This window comes from Phyllostomus hastatus, unplaced genomic scaffold, assembly GCF_019186645.2.
Source record: "Phyllostomus hastatus isolate PE091 unplaced genomic scaffold, TTU_PhHast_1.1 phas_scaffold_345, whole genome shotgun sequence".
NCBI lineage: Eukaryota > Metazoa > Chordata > Mammalia > Chiroptera > Phyllostomidae > Phyllostomus > Phyllostomus hastatus.
Genome location: NW_025334024.1, coordinates 12,729,660 through 12,750,412, shown reverse-complemented (window position 1 = coordinate 12,750,412; position 20,753 = coordinate 12,729,660). Strand labels below are relative to the sequence as shown.

Sequence of the window (20,753 nt, the reverse complement as noted above, 5' to 3'; positions counted from 1 at the left end):
AAGAACATAAGAACCAAAAAGGCTAGGAGTATTGGCAATACCCATGACAGACTAGCAAGAAATGACGAAACACCTGGGAGGGTAGTTGTTGTAGCCAAAACTATATGCTTCCTCTGGGTATGGCATGCCTGCATCCCCTCAAAGAGAGCATGTGGAAAGGAATGAGACCATCTGAGTGAGCATTCCATTTCTTTCCCTGGCTCCCAAAAGCCAAGTCTCATCTCTCTTTATGGACCATTTCAAATGCTACATCCTTTAGGGAAAAAATCTTTCCTAGCCTCTTGGCCGAATGTAATTCCAACTCCTTAACAGTTAAGGAGTAGTTACATTTATACAATCCTAAAATTATTTCGGCCCTTTGAAGACAACCATGAGGCTGAGGTGGCCCCTGGTGAAAATAAGTTTGACACCCCTGCTCTATACTATCCTTGTAATTTTTCTGTAAATTCAAAACTGTTCTACAATAAAAAATTTAATGTTTTTAAATGACCTAGAGACAATAAATTAGGCTGCTTAATATATTTGTACTGCATAACTACATTTTGTAGAAACACTCAAGTATGTTCATGAAAGACACTACCCTTCTCTTAGTTCGCTAATGCAACAGCAGCAGGAGTACCTGACCATGGTACAGGAGAGTCCTGAAAGATTTCATCAATAAAATGTACATATCAGATATGCTACATTCTCTATCAAATGTAGTATCTGACACTCACCCTATTTAACTGAGACCATCCTCTAGCCAGACAAGGCTCAAATACACATAAGAAACAAAGGAATATTCAACAATATAACAAGGATTTTTAAAATTTTATGTTTCAATTGTAGTTTACAATCAATATTATTTTGTATTAGTTTCAGGTGTACAGCATAAGAAAAAATGTCTTTGTAGATATGGAAAAAAGTGGTAGGAGTAGGGGACTAAAAATAATTCTTTTTCTTCTTCTTCCCTTGTCACACCACCAATTGAAGCGAAACAACACGACACGCTGCCACTTCACCCAAAAGCGGTGTTTTTACTGTGCCCTTTCTTGACGGCTCAGTGGGTCATTAGTGAAAGGCCCAGTGAGTGCTTTTCAAAGGGGCAAAAATAATTCTTAATTGGGTCCTTTGTTTCTTATACTGTACACAAAATTTCCTGTAAATGCATATATGCATCTTTGAAGGAATGCTAGCTTTCATCAGAAGCTCAATAGAAACCATCCAATGAATAATAACTAATCGAGAACTATTGGTCCAAACTGGGTTTGGATTGTTAAGAATTTGGTGGATTAATGAATGTTTTTATTTTTAATTTTCTTAAGATTTATTTATTTTTAGAGAGAAAGAGGGGGAAACATCAATGTGTGGTTGCCTTTCATGCACCCCCTACTGGGGACCTGGCCTGCACCCCAGACATGTGCTCCGACTGGGAATCAAATTGGCGACCCCTTGGTTAGCAGGCTGGCACCAATCTACTGAGCCATATCAGCCAGGGTAGATTAATGAATGTTTTGACAGTCAAAAATTTGTTAACACATGGGGAAAAAAAAAAAAAAGGCAAATTCCCTGAATAGCAATATTAATAGCAAACATTTACTGAACAATTATATGCCAGACCTTGAGGTAAGTACTTTATGTGCATATCTTAAGTAATTCACACTTCAATTATTTAAGGCAGGTGCCATTAAGTTCATTTTTACAGAAGAGGAAACATAAGTTTAGTTAAGCTATTACCTAAAAAAGTTTAGCTATTAACTGGTAGAGCCAGAATTCAAAACCAAGGTCATCTTGGCTGTGTTCCAATAAAAATCTACAAAAACAGACAATGAAACCAATAGTTTGCCAGCCCCAAGCTCTGAAAGCAAAATGCACAGAAAAATTTTCATTGCTTTCTCCTGGAACAGTCCATGGAAATACCCACAGGGGGCACCCTGCAAAGCTAGCACAAGAGGATTTCCTGGTGGGGCCTGACTCTCCCTAGACCCTGAGAGTCCAGCAGTGCATGACTCTCTTTTCCCCAGGTGGTGACGTTAACTGTTCCTTTTATGTGGCTTGTGGACATGGCTTTCTCCAGATCCCTTAAAGTGGTGCATATTCTAAAAACCCTTTCTCTACTATGTCATAACCTTGCTCTAGTCAGTGAATATTCCTAATGCTGCTCTTTCAACGTCCAAATTTTTAAATTTATGAAACATACATTTTTTAAAAAAATGGACATGCACATATATACACATGCTTTGCTCTATGGCTTCCAAGGTCTAAATTTTGAAAAAAGAATTAAATCTTAAAAAAATAAAATAAAAGCATTTGCTAAAAGGTCAACACTAGCATCAAGAGGATAAGGTGTCATTTGAGAAGATAATTTTTAGTGTCCAGTATAAAGCATTCATTAAATAAATTCTGACCCACATCCACTTTAGTGGAAGAGGGAAGAAAAATTAAGTATGATATGACTTAAGAACACATCATAATGAGGAATAAATTTATAAGACATAAAAATACATACACAGAATGTATAGTAGTTAAAAATGTTAAGAGTCTGAAAACTTAATTTCTATGTTAAGGCTAGTGAGCCTGGAACTAATAGAGATGTTTTTTGACTTTCATCTCCATTTGCCAATTTTGTTTTGTTTTGTTTTTGTAAAAATTTTAATTTTTTTAAAGACAGGGAAAGGAGGAAGAAAGGGAGAAATATGTGCATGAGAAACATAGATCAGCTGCCTTGCACACACTCCCAACTGGGGACCTGGCCCACAACCCAGGCATGTGCCCAGTCCGGGAATCGAACTAGTGACCTTTCAGTGAACCACACCAGCCAGGGCCCCATTTACCATTTTTAAAAAAATATGCTTGTGCTAACATGTTAAGGAATAGGACATTTAAACTTAAAACTTCATGGAAATAGGGGAAAAAGAAAACATTTTTCTTTCATAGAAACATTAAATTTATCTTAGATCTCATCAGAGTCAATCACAGGCTGCTTTATCAATGCTTCCCTCCAAACTCTGCAGATGATCTGGAAATTCCAATCTTACCTCAAGTCCATGCCTTAAGACTCTCAGAGATGATCGGGGTCCCCTACCACAGGCCACATACAGCTGTGGAGTGTCTTCATTTGCGAGATCAGCTATCTGCAGGGAAAAAAATATAAGTCTACTTGTGCTAAGTTTTCACGCTGATCCCTGATTATTGTCAGAGAGCAAACACTGTTTTAGTTTATAAGCTTATTACATATTGGCTACTGGCTTTGAGGATATGAAGGAAAAAGCCTAAATGTTCCCAAAAGCAAACCAGCTGGAAGACAGGTTTTATCAACAAAAGGCTGTACCAGTTAAGGTAGCAAAGAATTTTTTTTTCAGTTAGTGATAGAAGCATTTTATAATCTCTAACTGAAATTTAGCATTTCCTCCCAAATAAAATACAAACTATAATCTTCTCAGTCTCTGTGACTTTCTCACCAGTAAAATCTTATTTATGTAACACAAAAGTTTACAAATACCTCCAATTATTTCCCTCATTACTTTAAAATTGTATTTATGAAATCTACTATAACACTGTACATGTGTACGGATGCCCTATCTACAGATGTTCCCATGATGTCGCCAACCAACTAATGGGTAACTGCACTTGGTCACTATCCACTGGGGAAGCCATGTTCTCTTGCTGGCATCCTAGACATCTAGCTGCTGGTTTCCAGAACAATTATTTGTTGGTCAACATATGAAAGAGGTTCAGTCATTTGATTTGTAGTTTTCTCAAACTGGACAGTTAAATGAGAACTCTTGACAGTCTACGAAGCACTGTGCCCTACTTTAACACTGACGAGCCTGTCAGTTGAACACAACCTTCACACAGATCTTTTAATACTTAATTTCTATTGCCCTGAGGATGACTCTTTCTCAGAAATAAACAACAAAAGGAGTTAATTTCAGAATGATCAATTTTACCAGGAAGAGTGCTTGAATGCTGATTTGTTTCCCCAGCACCCCACAAGCAAACTGCTCTCCCACTGGAAGTGTGACCAACTAGACAGGGTAGGAGATCCCTAATGGCCACTCAACGCCCGGAAATTCAGGAAGCAGAGGCACGGTAAAATCCCTGCTCAGCTGAGTGTCAGTAGTAGGGGACGCAATCCCCATCCAGAGTCACCTCAGGTTCCTCCTGGAAGATGTGATTAAAAAGTGCCTGTTATTGACTGATCCCAGGTATCTCTGAAGAATTTTAAGGAGGAAATGAGTGTTAAAAATGAGATAAATATAGGTTTTCATACACTACACTAAAAAGGTCAATTTCAGAATTCTATGAAGTACCTGGGCCCATTTACACTATGAAGAAAACTATAACACACACGTTTGTTTTATGTATGTGTGTGTGCTTACAGATGCAGAGACTATGCCTGGAAGCGAACACAAGTGGTCAATAGCAGCAGCCTCGGTGGAGTGTGGGTTGAAAAGACTGGGGATAAGACTTTTACTTTTAACCTATTGTATGGTTTGAATTTTTACACTGAACACGAGGGGTTTTTTATAAACAAACAAACAAACAAACAAGCTCAAGAATTTATATAACGGTTTTTAGCTCCCCAACTTCTACCTTAAGCCGCTTCATCTTTACAACTCTGGTGATTCTAAAGACATGCTGACAAACCTGGTGCTTGGACTAAACCTTGATTTAACTGGAATTGAAACTTTAAATTCATTCAGATTCAAAAACAACTGGCTGGCACTGCTCACTGTGGAGGTGACTGGAAAGACTCACACCTGGCAAAACAAAATGGGAGAGAGGCTGTCCAACTCATCAACAAGCACGAGGTTTTTGAGCGGTCTTGGCTGAAAGAAGAATGTGTCTCCTTCTTCCAGAGGCATGGCAGATGAAAACTCAGGTTCTTCATCATCATCTCCAAGATGCGCAATTTGATATAAGTAACTAGAGAGAAGCAAACAAGACTTTAGTTAGAAGTATTTTCTGTCTGAAGATACTGTTTGACATGAACATTAACGCTCATGAAAGTATTTTATAAATATCTAACCCAAATTACAACATGCATTTCTGGATATCAGTAGTTTGAAATCTCTGCTTACCTGAGTTTTCTCTTTCTTAACTAGAAAAGGGATGAAAAAAAACTAAGACTACTGTATTCAAATCGGTACAGTGAAAGAACCTCAACATCACAGTGGTTATAAACACTGGGCTTCCACTAGACCACTCTGGAGCACCACCATGTAGGCCCTGCACAGCTGATCCACAGAGGGCATAGGCTGGTGGTCAGTGGTCACAGCCAATCCTTGCAGCTGACTGGACTGAGTAAATCCTTCTCACTGATCTGCCAACAGCAACCAAGGCTTTCAATTGGAAGTGGAGACTGTACTCAACTCACACAAAGGGCGTACCTCAACTACTCAGCTTGGGTGAAAGGGGAGGCTGTGCCACTGGGCCCTACAGGACACCTACTACACTGAACCACATGACCAAGACATGGAGTCATAGCAGTTCTACCTAATACGCAGAAACACACACAGGGAGGCTGCCAAAAGGAGGAGTCAAAGAACATGGGCCAAATGAAAAAAGATTGAAACTCCAGAAAAAGACCTAAACAAATGGAGATAAGCAATCTGTCAGATGCCGAGTTCAAAACACTTGTTATAAAGATGCTCAAGGAACTTAGTGAGGACCTCAACAGCATAAAAAACCCAGTCAGAAAAGAATACACTAATTGAAATAAGGAACAATTTACAGGGAAACAACAGTAGAGTGGATGAGGCTGAGAATCAAAGCAATGATTTGGAACATAGGAAAGCAAAAAACCACCAATCAGTGTAAGAAGAAGAAAACAGAATTAAAAAAAAAGAGGATAGTGTAAGCAACCTGTAGGACAACCTTAAGCAATCCAACATTTTCTTCATGGGGGGCCAGAAGGAGAAAAGATAGAGCAAGAAATTGGAAATCTATTTGAAAAAATAATGAAAGAACACTTCCCTAATTTGGTGAAGGAAATAGACATGCAAGTCCAGGAAGCAGAGTCCCAAACAAGACGGATGCAAAGAGGCCTACTTTGAGACATGTCATAATTAAAATGCCAAATGTTAAAGGTAAAGAGATGGGAGGGGGTATGTGGAAGAATGGGTGAAGAGGTGAGAGGATTAAGAATTACAAATAGGTAGTTACAGAATTGCCATGGGGATGTACAGTATAGGAAATGGAGCACCTAAAGAACTTACCCACATGACCCATGAACATGAACAATGGTGGGGGGAATTGCCCGAGAGTGGGAGGTACTAGGAGGAGGAGGGCAAAGGGGGAAAAATCAGGACAATTCTAATAACATAATCAATAAAATATAATTTATGGCCCTGGCTGGTGTAGCTCAGTGGATTGAGCGTGGGCTGCGAACCAAAGTGTCGCAGGTTCGATTCCCAGTCAGGGTACCTGCCTGGATTGCAGGCCATGACCCCCAGCAACTTCACATTGATGTTTCTCTCTCTCTCTCTCTCTATCTCCCTCCCTTCCCTCTCTAAAAAAATAACTAAATAAAATCTTTAAAAAAATAAAAAATAAAATAAAATATAATTTAAAAATAAAATAATATAGAACACCAAACTACTCATCATATTTATTCTTTAAGTAATATGCTGGCCCTTAAGTACAGAGCAATTTGAACAATATCCAATACAGCTTCTTAGAAGCAAATTGACTAAATACACAAGATAATAAACCTCAGCATTTAACACTTTTGGTAAACACATCACAGTCTATGCTAAACTATGAAAAAGCAAATAGGGTTATCATCCTAGGACAATTTACAAAAAGCATTGAGAAGACTACACACACATAAAAAATTAATATGAGCTCCTTATTCAGGCAAGATGCCTATGTGCAGACAATAAAGACTACCTGTCAAAGATACTTTTGGTGTCTAATAAATGAAGAAAATGGGCTATCATCAAGATCACAGGAAAGGTTGCTTTGGCTGAATCGCACTGTAAATAATTTCTGAGACTAGAGTGTTGTGCTTAAGAGAAGAGACTTTGGGAACCAGGTTGTCTGGGTCTGAATCAGATTTAGTTGTGTGATCAAGTTTCTTAAATTCTCTGTAACCCAGTTCTCTAAACTGTAAATGTGATACATGTATAATGGTACTGTAATATTGGGAATGCTATGCATTAATATTTGTAAAGTACTTAGAACAGTGCTTAGAACTTAGCAAATAGTAAATTAGTGTTTGACTGATAAATAGGTTGTTGTACAGATTAAATGAGCTAACACCACAGCATGTTTCTATTGCCCCAAATTGCCTCTCACATCTTCAAAATTTCAGCTGCAGCACAGTGCGTAACTTCTCACAAAATCAAACACATCTCACTCATCAACATCCCAACTGCACACAGCAGTCTTTCTTTCTACTCTGTCCTAAGAACTTCTACCCCATGGGAGGTTGCCTGACAGAATTCATGGCCCCGGGGGAACCTTGATCCCAAGAGAGAGGAGCTGGTGATGTTAACCTCCAGACAGGCAATCTGAGAGGCAATCTGCTTCATGCTCAACAGGTCCTCCTGGAATTGAGTTCCCACGGCCCACAGCAGGAACCTCAATAACATATCCCTATACTGGCTTTCTCTTTCCTTCTCTTTAGATTTGTACAAGCAACATGCTTGTGGAACATCTGTTTAATACTAAGTAGTTCAATATTTATTCAATAAAATATCCAGCAAAAAGCTCAGATCACTTCTAAAGCTGTGTAGTCACCCATAGGTATAGATCAAAGCCCCTGAAGTAGAAGAAAATAATCAAGAGAAAAAATGTAAAAGGGAAAGGCAAAACTTTTGTTTTAAAGAAACAAAAACATTTTTTAAAATCCTTACCCAAAGATATGTTTATTGACTGGGGGAGGCGGAAACATCGATGTGAAAAACATCAATCAGCTGCCTCCTGTATCCATGCCAATCCCAGGAGTCGAACGAACCCACAACCTAGGTGTATGCCCTGCCCAGGACTCAAACCCGCAACCTTTTTGGCGTATGTATGGGACAACACTCCAACCAACTGAACCAACCAGCCAGAGCTAAAGGATTCTTTAAAAAGCTCCCTGGCCTTGCAGCCACATCTCCCTCTTGCAACTGTTACCGTAGCCAGGGTGAACTAAGGTAATAAAAGGGTTACTCACTGGTTTCCAAATTCTGATGCTACAAAAAGGAAGCCTGTTTTAAGTACACACATTGCAGCAGCAACAGGCACAGTATCAAAATACTTGAGCCGAATCTCAGTAACCTGGAATGAAAAGGAAAAAAAAAAAAAAAAGTCTAGTGTGTAGGCATGAAGCAAAGCTAGGTCATGGAAGTATTAAGCAGAGTAGCAAATAAAATACTGCACTTGGTCTTTACCCCCCTCTGAACATGGTCTGCTTACCATATCTTCATCTGTCTCCAAAGTGATCTTAAAGATATCGCCCTGCTCAGTTTGGGCCAAAAAGAAGAACATTGATTTCGTCTTATGGGTGGCAGAGCAGACAAAAATCATTCCTCTTTCAGGGTCATCCAGGTCATTCTAGAGAAATCAAATACACAACCAACATCTTAGAAATGAACCCTTACACTGGAATTCAGCACTTGTCCAACAGGGACTGCACAGGCTACCCCCAGCCTGGGGCCCTTCTGTACAAGCTCTGACCTAGAGCAGCCTGCTAGCTATGGAAATAAAAACCCAAGAATTCTTATCTGCTATGAACATAACAAATCCTGGGTACTAGAAAAAACCACTATAATTCCACTCTGCAGCCTAATCAGGTCAGTAAGGCAAAAAACTATCTCCAGAAAAAAAACGTCAGAAAAGGGCACAAACTTTATAACCTAATCATTTCGGGCCGTGGATAAAACTTGTCCACAGCCCCAACACTACCATCCAAACCACCCATCGTCAGCCCTGTGCTGCATCAACTGCCTTGATTCCTAAGAGGCATTCCCTTGGCTGCAGTTTTTGGATTTTTTTTGTCTCCAACATCTTCCATTTCTCTCTTTGAATAAGCTCTGCAAGGGCAAAACATGTTTTATACTTCTTTGTAGCCCCAAAGCCAAGTACGATGCCTGGCAGTTAGATGTTCAATAAATGTCTGACCAGCCCAACTAAATTACTTTCTACCTGTTACTAAGAATTTAATTTGCTAAATTTCTCCTCAGGTTTTCTAAAATTGATGGAATCTTAGACACCACGTACTACAGAGAGTAACTCCTAAAAAGTTTAACTCCAGGACCTATAAATTAATATTAAGAAGAAACCTAATCTGAGGCTGAGAGGAGAGATGCAGGAAGCCAAACAGAACAAGATTAGCTGTGTGTTGGTAACTACTGAAGCTGGGCACACAGAAGCTAATGATATTTCACTTTTGTGTATGCTTCATCATTTCCATAGTAAACTGTTAAAATTAAAAGCAATAAAACACCATTTCCAACCATCAAAATAGTAGCTAATTAAGGGGGAAACCACTGGGTAAACAGACGTTGAGGAAAAGGTCATTTACACAGTTTCAAAGTTCACCACCAGATTCTCACAATGAACAGCAGAGACACCCCAATGTAACAAAATGACTGATTTAACATGACCAATAAATGAGACAAACCAACATTGTGTACCCCTAACATGATCTAGGGGGAAATATTTATCACTACCTCCATAACAGTTCTATCAAAACTATTAACCGGAGCCCTGGCTGGCGTAGCTCAGTGGATTGAGCACGGGCTGGGAACCAAAGTGTCCCAGGTTTGATTCCCAGCCAGGGTACATTCTTGGGTTGCAGGCAATAACCCCCAGCAACCGCACATTGATGTTTCTCTCTCTCTCTCTCCCCACCTCCCTAAAAATAAATAAATAAAATCTTAAAAACAAATAAACAAACAAACAAACAGCTAATCTAAGTCTTAAAAAAAAAAACAATTATTAACCTGGATATTGTCATGAGGAAGATTATGGGACAGAGTATAAGAAAACTAGCCCAGCCCTTTAAATTATGTCAGTTATCGTAAGACCCAAACAAACAAAAATGAGGAGAAAATATTCTCAACTAAAGGAAACTAAAAGTAGATTATAAAGGAATTTTGGGGAACAATGAGAAACAAATATACATAAAATAATTATATTACCCAAACTGTTAAGTTTTATAGGCATGATATTGGTAGTTAGGTTATATACAAAAATGTCCTCATTCTTAGGAGCCAAGATCTTAAATTCTCACAGTGTCACGATGCCTACGACTTATTTTCAAATGGTTTGGCCTCAAAAAGTTTATATGCACATTCGCGCACACACACACTGTAAGAAAAGGGGAAATGCAGTAAAATATTAATAATTGGCAAATCAAAGTGAAAGGCACCTTGAAATCCCCTGGCCTAGTCTTTCAAAATTTTCTGTATGTTGCAATGGGGGGAAGAAACGGAAGGTAACAGGCGTGTCCAACTCACGGCCCACGGGCCACAGGAGACCCAGGACAGCTCTGGATGCCACCCAACACAAAATCGTTAATTTACTTAAAATATTATGAGTTTATTTTGTGATTACATGTCACAATATATTTAACATGTGGCCCAGAGATGCCAAAATGTTGAACACCCCTAATTGAAAGATAATTTATCCCCAACAAATATGCCTGGCTTCTTCAAACTAGAAACTTCCCGGAATTTCAAAGTGATTGTGTCTACAGGTTCCTCTGAAATGGAAATTGTGCTAGTTTTTAATTCCTTTTCCCTGGGAATTTATTTTGCTTTTACTAACATTGTACCAGCTTTATTAAAGATAACATTTACAAAGAAACTAAAACTTGATAACAAATAAACTAAGAGACTACACTGTGATTACAAAAACAAAGTTCATTTCACAAACACAAATATCTCTTATGGCAAACAAAGACCTTACTCGTCTCCTGGGAATTGGACAGCGGATATCCGGTTGGTCACCAAAGTTCTTGTAGGTGATATAGTTTTCAGAGCAGATCAGCACTCCACTTGGACCATCTGACCCACCCGGAACTGGCAATGAAAATAAAACTTAGCAATGATTTCACATAACCATGAATTACAATTTAGCTTTCAATTCTTTCTTTCCTTAGCACAACCCGATGAAGATATAGTAGGCCTAAAGCTGAGAAACAATCCAAGTGTTGCATTTCCCTGAAAGTTATGCTAGAGAACAAAAGGGTGCCAGTTTGCGTGATTCAGCCTGTCCACATATCTGACAATAAATCTAAATTTTTAGCTCCAAGTCTAGAACTCAGTTCTCAGCTTCAGATCTATAATCCAATCACATGGATATTCTACCAGCACCTTCAAAATGCAATGCGTTCACAACCTCAAGTTCTTTCCCAAACCTATCTACCTCCTGGATTCCATACTTTAGAAAATACCACCAATAAAAAGACCAAGCCAACTCTCTCCCCTCACAAAGCCCTATTTATTCTACCTCCTTAGCAGCATGCACGCTATCAATCTCTTGATTTAGTGAAACAGCCTTCCTGACCAGTCTTAATATCCCTCGATCCATTAGCTAAAATTTAAGCAAGTACAGGCATACTTCATTTTATTGCACTTTGCAGATACTGTGTTTTCCTCAACATAAAGCAAGACCCTCCACCGCAAAAAGATTACAACTTGTCAAAGGCTCAGATGATGGTCACTTTGTAATGATAAAGGGTTTTTTTTGAGCAATGAAGTATTTTTTAATTAAGTTATGTACACTGCTTAGACATGCCACTGCACACTTAGTATACTAAAACATAGTATAAACAAGACTTTCGTATGCACTGAAAAATACATTTATATGACTTGCTTTATTGCATATGTGCTTTATTGTGGTGGTCTGGGCCTGACCCTGCACTATCTCTGAGGTATGCCTATAACCTTCAGGTTATTATTCCCCTGCTTAGAATCCTTCAGTAGCTACCACTCCACCACTACCTCTATCCCAGACTTTAGCATAATGATCCACTCACAATGAGCTTTCAATTCTTTGAATGAATTATGTTCTTTCTTTCATTCGGGCCTTTCCTATGCTATTTCCTTTCTCCATAACAGAAAATCCTCCCTCACCCCCACTATACCTCGCTAATTACTAACTAGTCCTCAGATCTCAGCTTACAGAACCCTTCTCCAAAGTTCCTCCAACAAATTCCTTTCTTTTCCGTGGGTTCGAGACCCCTTCTCTGCACTGTCACAGCACTTGGCAAATGACAATTTTTTTTGTTATTTATACATATTCACCACTAACTTCAATCTTGCATAAAGGGAGACACTGCATCTAATTTTCACAACTGTAGTCCCAGGATCCAGTAGACTGACATTGCACATACTGACTGTAGAGACTCAAGAAACATTTGTTGAAAGAATAAAGCCTTCCTTATGAATGAAAGGTATGGTAGTATGTCCAAGGTTCTTCTGCATAATATAGTAAGCAATTTCCTAAGATTTAATGCTCAAAGACAAATGCTGTCATATTATTCTCCAAAATCCTCTATCAACCAATATACTTCATGTTAGACATTAATCCAAGTACAAATGGCTCAGAACAGAAAGGACTGAATTACTGTCTTCCCCAAGTGTGCCAAAATTTAGATGACCACAAATACAGCTGTTCTCCTGTAGTGTTTTAATTTAATGAATTAAACGCGTGCTGATTTTCTAATGGTAAACATTTCTGAGCTCCTACAAAAATCTTACTTAGCTATGATGAATTTAAAACAGTGTTGTGCCCTGACTGGTGTGGCTCATTTGGTTGAGCATCATCCTGCAAAGCAAAAGGTCACTGGTTCAATCCCTACTCAGGGCACATGCCTGGGTTGCAGGTTCAGTCCCCAGTTGGTGTGCATACTAGCAGCAATTGACAGATGTGTCCTTTCACACCCATGTTTCTCTCCTTCACTTTCTACCCCTCTTCCCCCTCTCTAAAAATAAATATTTTTTAAAAAACTAAAAAAAACCCAACCACTGTTCAATTTGATTTGCTAAACTTACAGATATTTGTATCTATAATCACATGTATACTCCTGTAAACAGGTAAATTTTTATTACTTTCCTTCCTCAGTTTTGACAATGAAGTTTTAATAGGTTCGTAAAGTGATACATTAGTTAATTCTTTTTCTAGTCTCTGGAGAAATTTAAGGTCCCTGAAAATGCTGGACCTTAAGTCTTTTGGAGGAAAGCAATTTTTGACTACTATTCCGATTTCTTTAGGCCCACACAGGCTCTTAATTTCTTCTTGGATCAAATAAGTTTTCAAAAGCATTTCTAATTCATCTAAGTTTTAAAATTTATTTATAGTTTATCTTGCTGGGTTTGTCTTTTCAAAAACCTAGGTTTTTATTTTCTCAATGAGAATTAGAGACTAACTACAGTCAAAATATCACAATGACCAACAGAAATCAATATTCCAAGTTGAGCCCTGACTGATGTGGCTCAGTGGATTGAGTGCCGGCCTATGAACTGAAAGTTCCTTGGTTTGATTCCCAGTCAGGGCACATGCCTGGGTTGCGGGCGAGGTTCCCAGTTGGAGCGTGTGAGAGGCAACCGATCAATGCATCTCATGCACATTTATGTTTCTCTCCCTCATTCTCCCTCCCTACTCCTCTCTCTAAAAATAAATAAATAAAATCTTAAACAATCCTAGCCAAATATTCTCCTCATTCTTTCTTCTCTGCCCCCATTAGAGGATGAGTTAACCATCACATGAACTTCTAACCTGGACAAAATACAGAGAAGGTAATCAATCAGGTTTACTATACATAAATTAGCTTCCAGACCCTATTAAGTAAACCCTCCCAAGTTCGGGCATAAAATGGACCAGGCAAAATGGTACAGAGCAAGTCTGAGAGAAAAGTACCTGTAATAAGGAAATTGCCATGTTCCTCCAAAGGTTCACTGTACTTTCGGACCACATGATTTAAACCAAGGTCTAATTCATAGAAAGTAAGCGTCTGCTGGGTATTAGCTGCTGCTTCCCCTGTTGGGTCATTGTCTGCTTCCTACAGAGGAGTACAATGGCACAAAGACTCATCAGTACCATAAAATCAAACTTTTAGAGCTGGAAAGGACATCAGGATTCTTCCACTTCACAAATGAAGAAGCAGAGGTCCAGAGATGCCAAATGGTTTGCCCAAGTTCACACCAGTAGGTGATGTTAAAGCTAGAATGAGAACCCAGGTCTCCTAATTCTGGAATCAAGGTTCTCTCATCTTTTCCTTCCACTCAAGGAGAAGAATGGTATGTTCCACCTTTTATTATCTCCCTGTGAAAAAAAATATCCTAAATACAGTTTTACCTCCTTTTTCAGGCAGCTTTTCTCAGTAAATACCCTGTTTCCACAGGGAGATTGTTCAAATTAGATAAAAGTGCTATAAGATAGTCAGATAAGCTCTGAAACATTACAAATTTTAGTAATGCACTTGGAATATGGAAAAGATTTGTTAGCAGCACATATGTGAGATTCAAACAATGAAGAAAATAACCTTAGGAAAGCTCTGAGGTAGACTGGAAAAACAAAAAGGCAAGAAAGAAACAGACCCCCCCACACACACACACTCCCCATTACCTCATAATCCATTTCTAGACAAGCAAACATTGGATTTTCAAATCCCACATCTACGCCAACCACATGGTATACTAAAGTGTTTGCTTTGTGGGCCTCCAGGGGAGATGAGATGGTGAGCCGGGCAGCAGCATCTCTGTTCAAGATATACACCAATTTCTGTTTCTCGATAGCGCCTGAGTTGAAGGAGACAAAACACACAAGAGTTCCAGACAATGAACAGAGGGGCTTAAAGAGCAGCTAGCTTCTCATCACAATTATTTCTGAAAACCCTTAAGAGCCAGCCCAAACTCTACAAGTATACTTAGATTTGCTTTCTATCATTAAAATAGGCAACAGCACCATTTTACCCACTTTCTTTCCCGGAAAGATCACACTATCTCAATAACTTCAAATTTTTTTAGTGTGCCCTAGATTTAATGATACCGGGAAACTAAACAGTAACTCATAAAATTGCCAGCTTTCTTCTTTCAGTTAGATCTAGTGATTTCGTGACTGGTCAGAGAGGGCTGCCCTCTAGAGGCCTGATCAGATATACAAAATTCTCTTCAAGAGCTTTGTCAGAGAAGAGACATGAATGTGAATCATCACTTCAGGCTGATGAAAGCAACTATATTCATTGTCTAATATAAAATCACCCCATTGTTGTCTTTTTGCTTAAAGATAAAGAAACAGAAAAAATCTACTTCCAACTAGACAAGAAGTAGGTAAAGTATGTTAAGAGTTTCCAATGTTTTAAAAGGAAGAAACTTTAAGCTGTGGAGTTAATCCATATATGTTCCAAACTTTACCCAGTTATGATTTATTAGCACACTCCCCAGATCATAGCATTATTATCCCAAAAGGAGCATCTACAATAGCCAGAGAAGCACTCGAGAGCAAGTCACTTACTAATCATAACCGCTCGCCCTTTGGGATCCACAGCTAAGAACTGGCCAGGAACAATACGGCGGCATCCACTCTTGCCAAAGGTTTCTTGGTGAATTTTCTCAAACATATTCTTAGATGGCTGGTACTCCAGGATAACAATTCGACCCGAATCACTGCCAACCACAATGTAGTCTTTGGTGCCACCTGTCAGCCTAAAGGCCATGAGAGACCGAATAACACCAAATACTTCCACAGTTAGCAGAGTGTGTACTTTGCCAGTATTGGGATCCGGGCGAAGGAGCTCCAAGATCTTCCCACGAGAAACAACAATTTCCTGTTGTTTGGTTCCTAGATTACCAAAAAACAAAGATCATGAGAAATCAGAACTAATCCAAAAAGTAACTTGGATGAGTCATGCAACTAAAAGACAGAGGTAATTAAATGGGTTAGGGGCTCAGTATTTTAATTTAATTTATTCTATTTGAAAAGGTACTGAACTAAAATGATCTAACAAAAACGGTATCAAATAAAAGTTTTTTAAAAATTGGTTATATGCCCTGGCTAGTGTGGCTCAGTGGACTAAGTGCTGGCCTGTGAACCATGGGGTCACTGGTTTGACTCCCAGTCAGGGCACATGCCTGGGTTGCGGGGTCCCCGGCTGGGGGCGTGAGAGAGGCAACCATGCATTGATGTTTCTCTCCCTCTCTCCCCTCCTTCCCCTCTCTCTAAAAATGAATAAATGAATCTTTTTAAAAAATTGGTTATACAAGTTACTTTCTTAAAAACTTTTTATTCTGCCAACATTTGCCATCAATCTATATAATTGAGCACTGTCCATAAATTGTATTAATGTATGCTTAGTGTCATAAGATTAAAAATCTCCAAGGGTTCTTTCTAATCTACCTTGAAGGCTATTGTTGTAAGAAATCATATTAACATTTTGTGCAGTTTGATGTAATGTCTCAAAGAACTTTTAAGGCTATCTAAAATACACTGTTTATTTCTAAACTGATACCAAAAAAAAGTTCACTTGCTTTCAACTGTGAACTTGCCTCAAAAGTTCACCTCCAAATGCATAATAATCACCTTGTCCCCATCTACATAATTCCACCTGGATAAGTTGGCATCAACCTTAAAATAAATGTTTAAAACAACTAAGTTCCTCCTTAACCAAAATCCCACTCTGGTCTCAACTAGCCTGCCATCAATGTTACTATGACTTTCTCTGCCACCTAGGTTGGAAACTCTTACCCTTCACTCTCTTTCTACACCACCCCCCTGGCCCGTCAGGTCTTCACTGTCTCAATGGCTTCCTATCCTACCTTATATCCCACTCTCCCCCATCCCAGCCCAGTCTCATTTGCTCAATGCCACCACCTACCAGGCCACCTTACTTTCCAAAGGTCATTTGGGTATTTGATAAAACTATCTACTCCAAAGTGCTTTGAAAATTTTATAAAACATTATAGAAATTAGTGTTCTCTAATGATTAAAAATTTTCCTATAAGTTTCTAATTGTTTTATTTTGAAAAATATGAAGCATAAAACTAGTAATATTAAAAATGTTATATTTGCTCAGTGGATTGAGTGCGGGCTGCGAACCGAAGCATTGCAGGTTCGATTCCCAGTCAGGGCACATGCCTGGGTTGTAGGCCACAGCCCCCAGCAACCGCACATTGATGTTTCTCTCTCTCTCTTTCTCCCTCCCTTCCCTCTCTAAAAATAAATAAAATCTTTAAAAATAAATAAATAAAAATGTTATATTCAGCCCTGACCCATGTACTTCCATTGGATGGACAACGTCCTGCAAAGTGAAGGGTGGCTGGTTCGATTCCTGGTCAGGACACATGCCTAGGCTGCCAGTTCCGACCCTGGTCAGGGTCCATACAAGGAGCAACCAATAGATTTTTCTCTGCCTTTTTCCCTCCCTGCCCCCTCTCTCTAAAAATAAATAATAAAACATTTTTTTTCCAAAAAAGTTATCTTCAGAAAGATAGTAACTGGACAACTTACCAGAGAAGTTGCCATGAATGGCGAAGCTGATACCTGTGGCTCGCTGCAAGGTCAAATTGTACAGGAACATTGTGGCAACACTGAGCCACCTACCACTCCACAATCGAAGTGCTGATTATACCAAGTCAAAGCAAGCTAAGAACACATAAAAGGAAAATATCAGCTGGGAAATCGCTGTTTGAATAGACATTTCTGTACAGGGATTTCTAGCTTAAGGCAGCAGAAACAGACTGAGGCCTTTGAGGTACAACATATTTAGAGTGCCTTCTACATGGCCAGGCACTACATACATTTTGGCTCTAATCTCATGCAAAACCTATAGTTAATATTAAAACTCATCTTTTAAAAACTCATTTTATAGATGAGGAAATTAATGCTAAGAAATTAAATCCCGTGTCTGAAGTCACAGTAGCAGGTGGTAAAAATGCTGGGAGCTAGGATCTGGACCATTATTGCAACACTGTATTTGCTTTGTCACGTAAGCTAAGTAGGTCTATTTGTACTTGTATTTGAATAGGCTATCTGTTCACAAGGTTCAGAATTCAAAAGCACAGCAAAAAGCTCTATCTAGCTGGTCCTTCCAGATATTTTCTGTATGGATAAGCAAAAATGTACAATACTGTAGTTTACCTCCTTTTTAAAAGTAAAGGCTGGACCCTATGTATTGTACACTCACGTTATATTGCAATTTATTTTTTATTTTATCTAGGTTGGAGACAGCAATAGAGGGCTTTCTCATTTTTATTTTATACCCACAGAGCATTCCACTGATTGGATACATCAGAATTCATTTCGCCAACACTCTACTGATGAACATTTAGGTTGTTCCCAATCTCGTCATTATGAACACTGCTGCAAAGAAAATCACTCATATATAGATCACGTATACGTGCATGACTATAGCTCCATAATTCCTGAAAGTGTAATTACGGATTGAGGGATTCATACAACTGAAATTCTGATAAATACTGCCAACTTACCTTTCAGAGAAACTCATCAACCTACGCCCCCAACAATGTAAGAGTCCCTATTTCACCACAACCAGACCTCTGCTCATCTAACAGATAAAAACGGATAAGTTGGTGTAGTTCTCATTTGCATCTCTTCTATAGCTCTGTATCTGAGTGATCAGAATTTAAAATTTATACCTACTAACCATTAAAAACAAAAAAAAAAACTGAATTCCTGTCACTTCAGAAGGCCCCCCAAAGGAGCAGACACAGAAAACAGTTCTTTCATTCATACAAGACCTCAAGACCACAAACTTTCCTCTACCATAAGAGAATTACCCCAGTACTGGCATAAAAACAGGCACATGGACCAATGGAACAGAACAGAGAGCCCAGAAATAAACCCAAGTCTCTACAGTCAATTAATATTTGACAAAGGAAGCAGCAACATAAAATGGAATAAAAATACCCTCTTCAACAAATGGTGTTGGGAGAACTGGACAGCTACGTGCAAAAAAATGAAACTCAAGCACCAACTTACACCTTATACAAAAATAAATTCAAGGTGGATAAAAGACTTAAATATAAACCGTGACACCATTAAAGTCCTAGAAGAGAATGTAGGCAGGAAAATCTCAGATATTTCACGCAGAAACTTTTTTAGTGACATGTCTCCTAGAGCAAGGGACATAAAGGAAAGAATAAACAATTGGGACCTCATCAAAATAAAAAGCTTTTGCACAGCTAAAGAAAACAGTATCAAAATAAAAAGAGAACCCAATATGGGAAAACATATTTGCCAATGATACCTCAGACAAGGGTTTAATCTCCAAAACATATAAAGAACTTACACAACTCCACTCTAAGAAGACAAGCAACCCAATTAAAAAATGGGCAAAGGACTTGAACAGACACTTCTCCAAGGAGGACATACAGAGGATCCAGAGACACGTGAAAAGATGCTCAATATCGCTAGCTATCAGAGAGATGCAGATTAAAACCACAATGAGATACCACTTCATACCAGTCAGAATGGCCATCATAAACAAAGCAACAAACAAGTGTTGGACAGGTTGTGGAGAAAAGGGATCCCTAGTGCACTGTTGGTGGGACTGCAGACTGGTACAACCACTATGGAAAGCAGTATGGAACTTCCTCAGAAAACTAAAAATGGATCTGCCTTTTGACCATGCAATTCCACTGCTGAGAATATATCCTAAGAACACCGAAACACCAATACAAAAGAACCTTTGCACCGCCATGTTCATAGCAGCACAATTTACAATAGCTAGGTGCTAGAAGCAACCTAGATGCCCATCAGTCAATGAATGGATCAAAAAAGTATGGTGCATTTACACAATGGAATTCTATGCAGCAGAAAGAAAGGAGGAGCTCCTACACTTTGTGGCAGCAAGGATGGAGCTGGAAAGCATTATGCTAATGAAACAAGCCAGGCAGTGAAAGACAAATACCACATGATCTCACCTTTAACAGGAACCTAAACAACAAAACAAAGAAACAAGCAAAATATAACCAAAGACACTGAAATAGGGGATAGACTGACAGTGACCAGAGGGGAGAGAAGAGGGAATTTCAAGGGAGAATGGGTAGGGTTTACAGGAACAAATTTAAAGGACACATGGACAAAAACTAGGGGTAGGGTGGTAATGGGAGGGAAGTAGGGAGGGTTGGGTGGGTGGGCTGGAATGGGAGTAAAAGGGAGAAAACTGTACTTGAACAATGATTAAAATAAAATTTAAAAAAAAATCGCATTTTTTAAATTATTAAAGAAAAAATGACTAAGTTTAAAAAAAAAATTACCCCAAACCACACCTCTATACAGTTACTGCTGGAAAACAAACTGAGTTATTTCACCTCAATTACTTAGAGATGAAAAAGGGAACTTGAACAATCCAAGCAATCACTGTATGATTAACATACAAATTTAGTTTTAAGTGAAGAAAAATGAATGTTCTATGCATAATAATCATTTCTGGGCAGGATGACGGAGAAAAAGATCAATCCTCCAGGTTGGAGATGGATATGAACTTTCCTACTTGAAACTACGGGACATGTTTAATGTTCTTCTCAGATGACAGGGAAAGAGGAGAAGGTCTTAGGTGAAACAAGGAAGAGAAATGACCTACAAGAGAAAACACATGGAGAGAGAGAGAGAGAGAGAGAGAGAGAGAGAGGCTTAGACACCACGCTAGGTCCAAGGAAAACTGTGCTCAGCTTCGAGTTAGGGGAGCAAAAACAGAGAGTATGTTGTAACTGCTCTCAACTGAAAAGCAGCAAACAAATTCTTAAACACACTGAAACATCTGCACCCTGGCATCTTGTTCTGGTTTAAAATTCCAAACATAATTCTAAAGTTGC

General features: G+C 38.8%; 1 protein-coding gene and 3 non-coding genes across 5 annotated transcripts in view; all 4 read right to left on the bottom strand.

Moving 5' to 3' along the window:
- SF3B3 (splicing factor 3b subunit 3) overlaps positions 1 to 20,753 on the bottom strand; it is a 43,553-nt gene that overhangs the window by 20,983 nt on the left and 1,817 nt on the right. For both annotated transcript variants that reach the window (XM_045818697.1, XM_045818698.1), the window contains exons 2-10: positions 17,425 to 17,559; positions 15,433 to 15,759; positions 14,545 to 14,717; positions 13,837 to 13,978; positions 10,882 to 10,994; positions 8,386 to 8,523; positions 8,144 to 8,247; positions 4,743 to 4,908; positions 3,018 to 3,113 (exon numbers count right to left, since the gene is read on the bottom strand). In XM_045818697.1, coding sequence (XP_045674653.1) covers positions 3,018 to 3,113; positions 4,743 to 4,908; positions 8,144 to 8,247; positions 8,386 to 8,523; positions 10,882 to 10,994; positions 13,837 to 13,978; positions 14,545 to 14,717; positions 15,433 to 15,759; positions 17,425 to 17,494 — 1,329 coding nt within the window. In that variant the 5' untranslated portion in view covers positions 17,495 to 17,559. The remainder of the gene's footprint in view (positions 1 to 3,017; positions 3,114 to 4,742; positions 4,909 to 8,143; positions 8,248 to 8,385; positions 8,524 to 10,881; positions 10,995 to 13,836; positions 13,979 to 14,544; positions 14,718 to 15,432; positions 15,760 to 17,424; positions 17,560 to 20,753) is intronic.
- Positions 950 to 1,085, bottom strand: LOC123806232. The gene has a single exon (XR_006783465.1). It is a non-coding gene; the product is annotated as a small nucleolar RNA SNORA21 (small nucleolar RNA).
- Positions 8,751 to 8,842, bottom strand: LOC123806240. The gene has a single exon (XR_006783471.1). It is a non-coding gene; the product is annotated as a small nucleolar RNA SNORD111 (small nucleolar RNA).
- Positions 15,062 to 15,141, bottom strand: LOC123806239. The gene has a single exon (XR_006783470.1). It is a non-coding gene; the product is annotated as a small nucleolar RNA SNORD111 (small nucleolar RNA).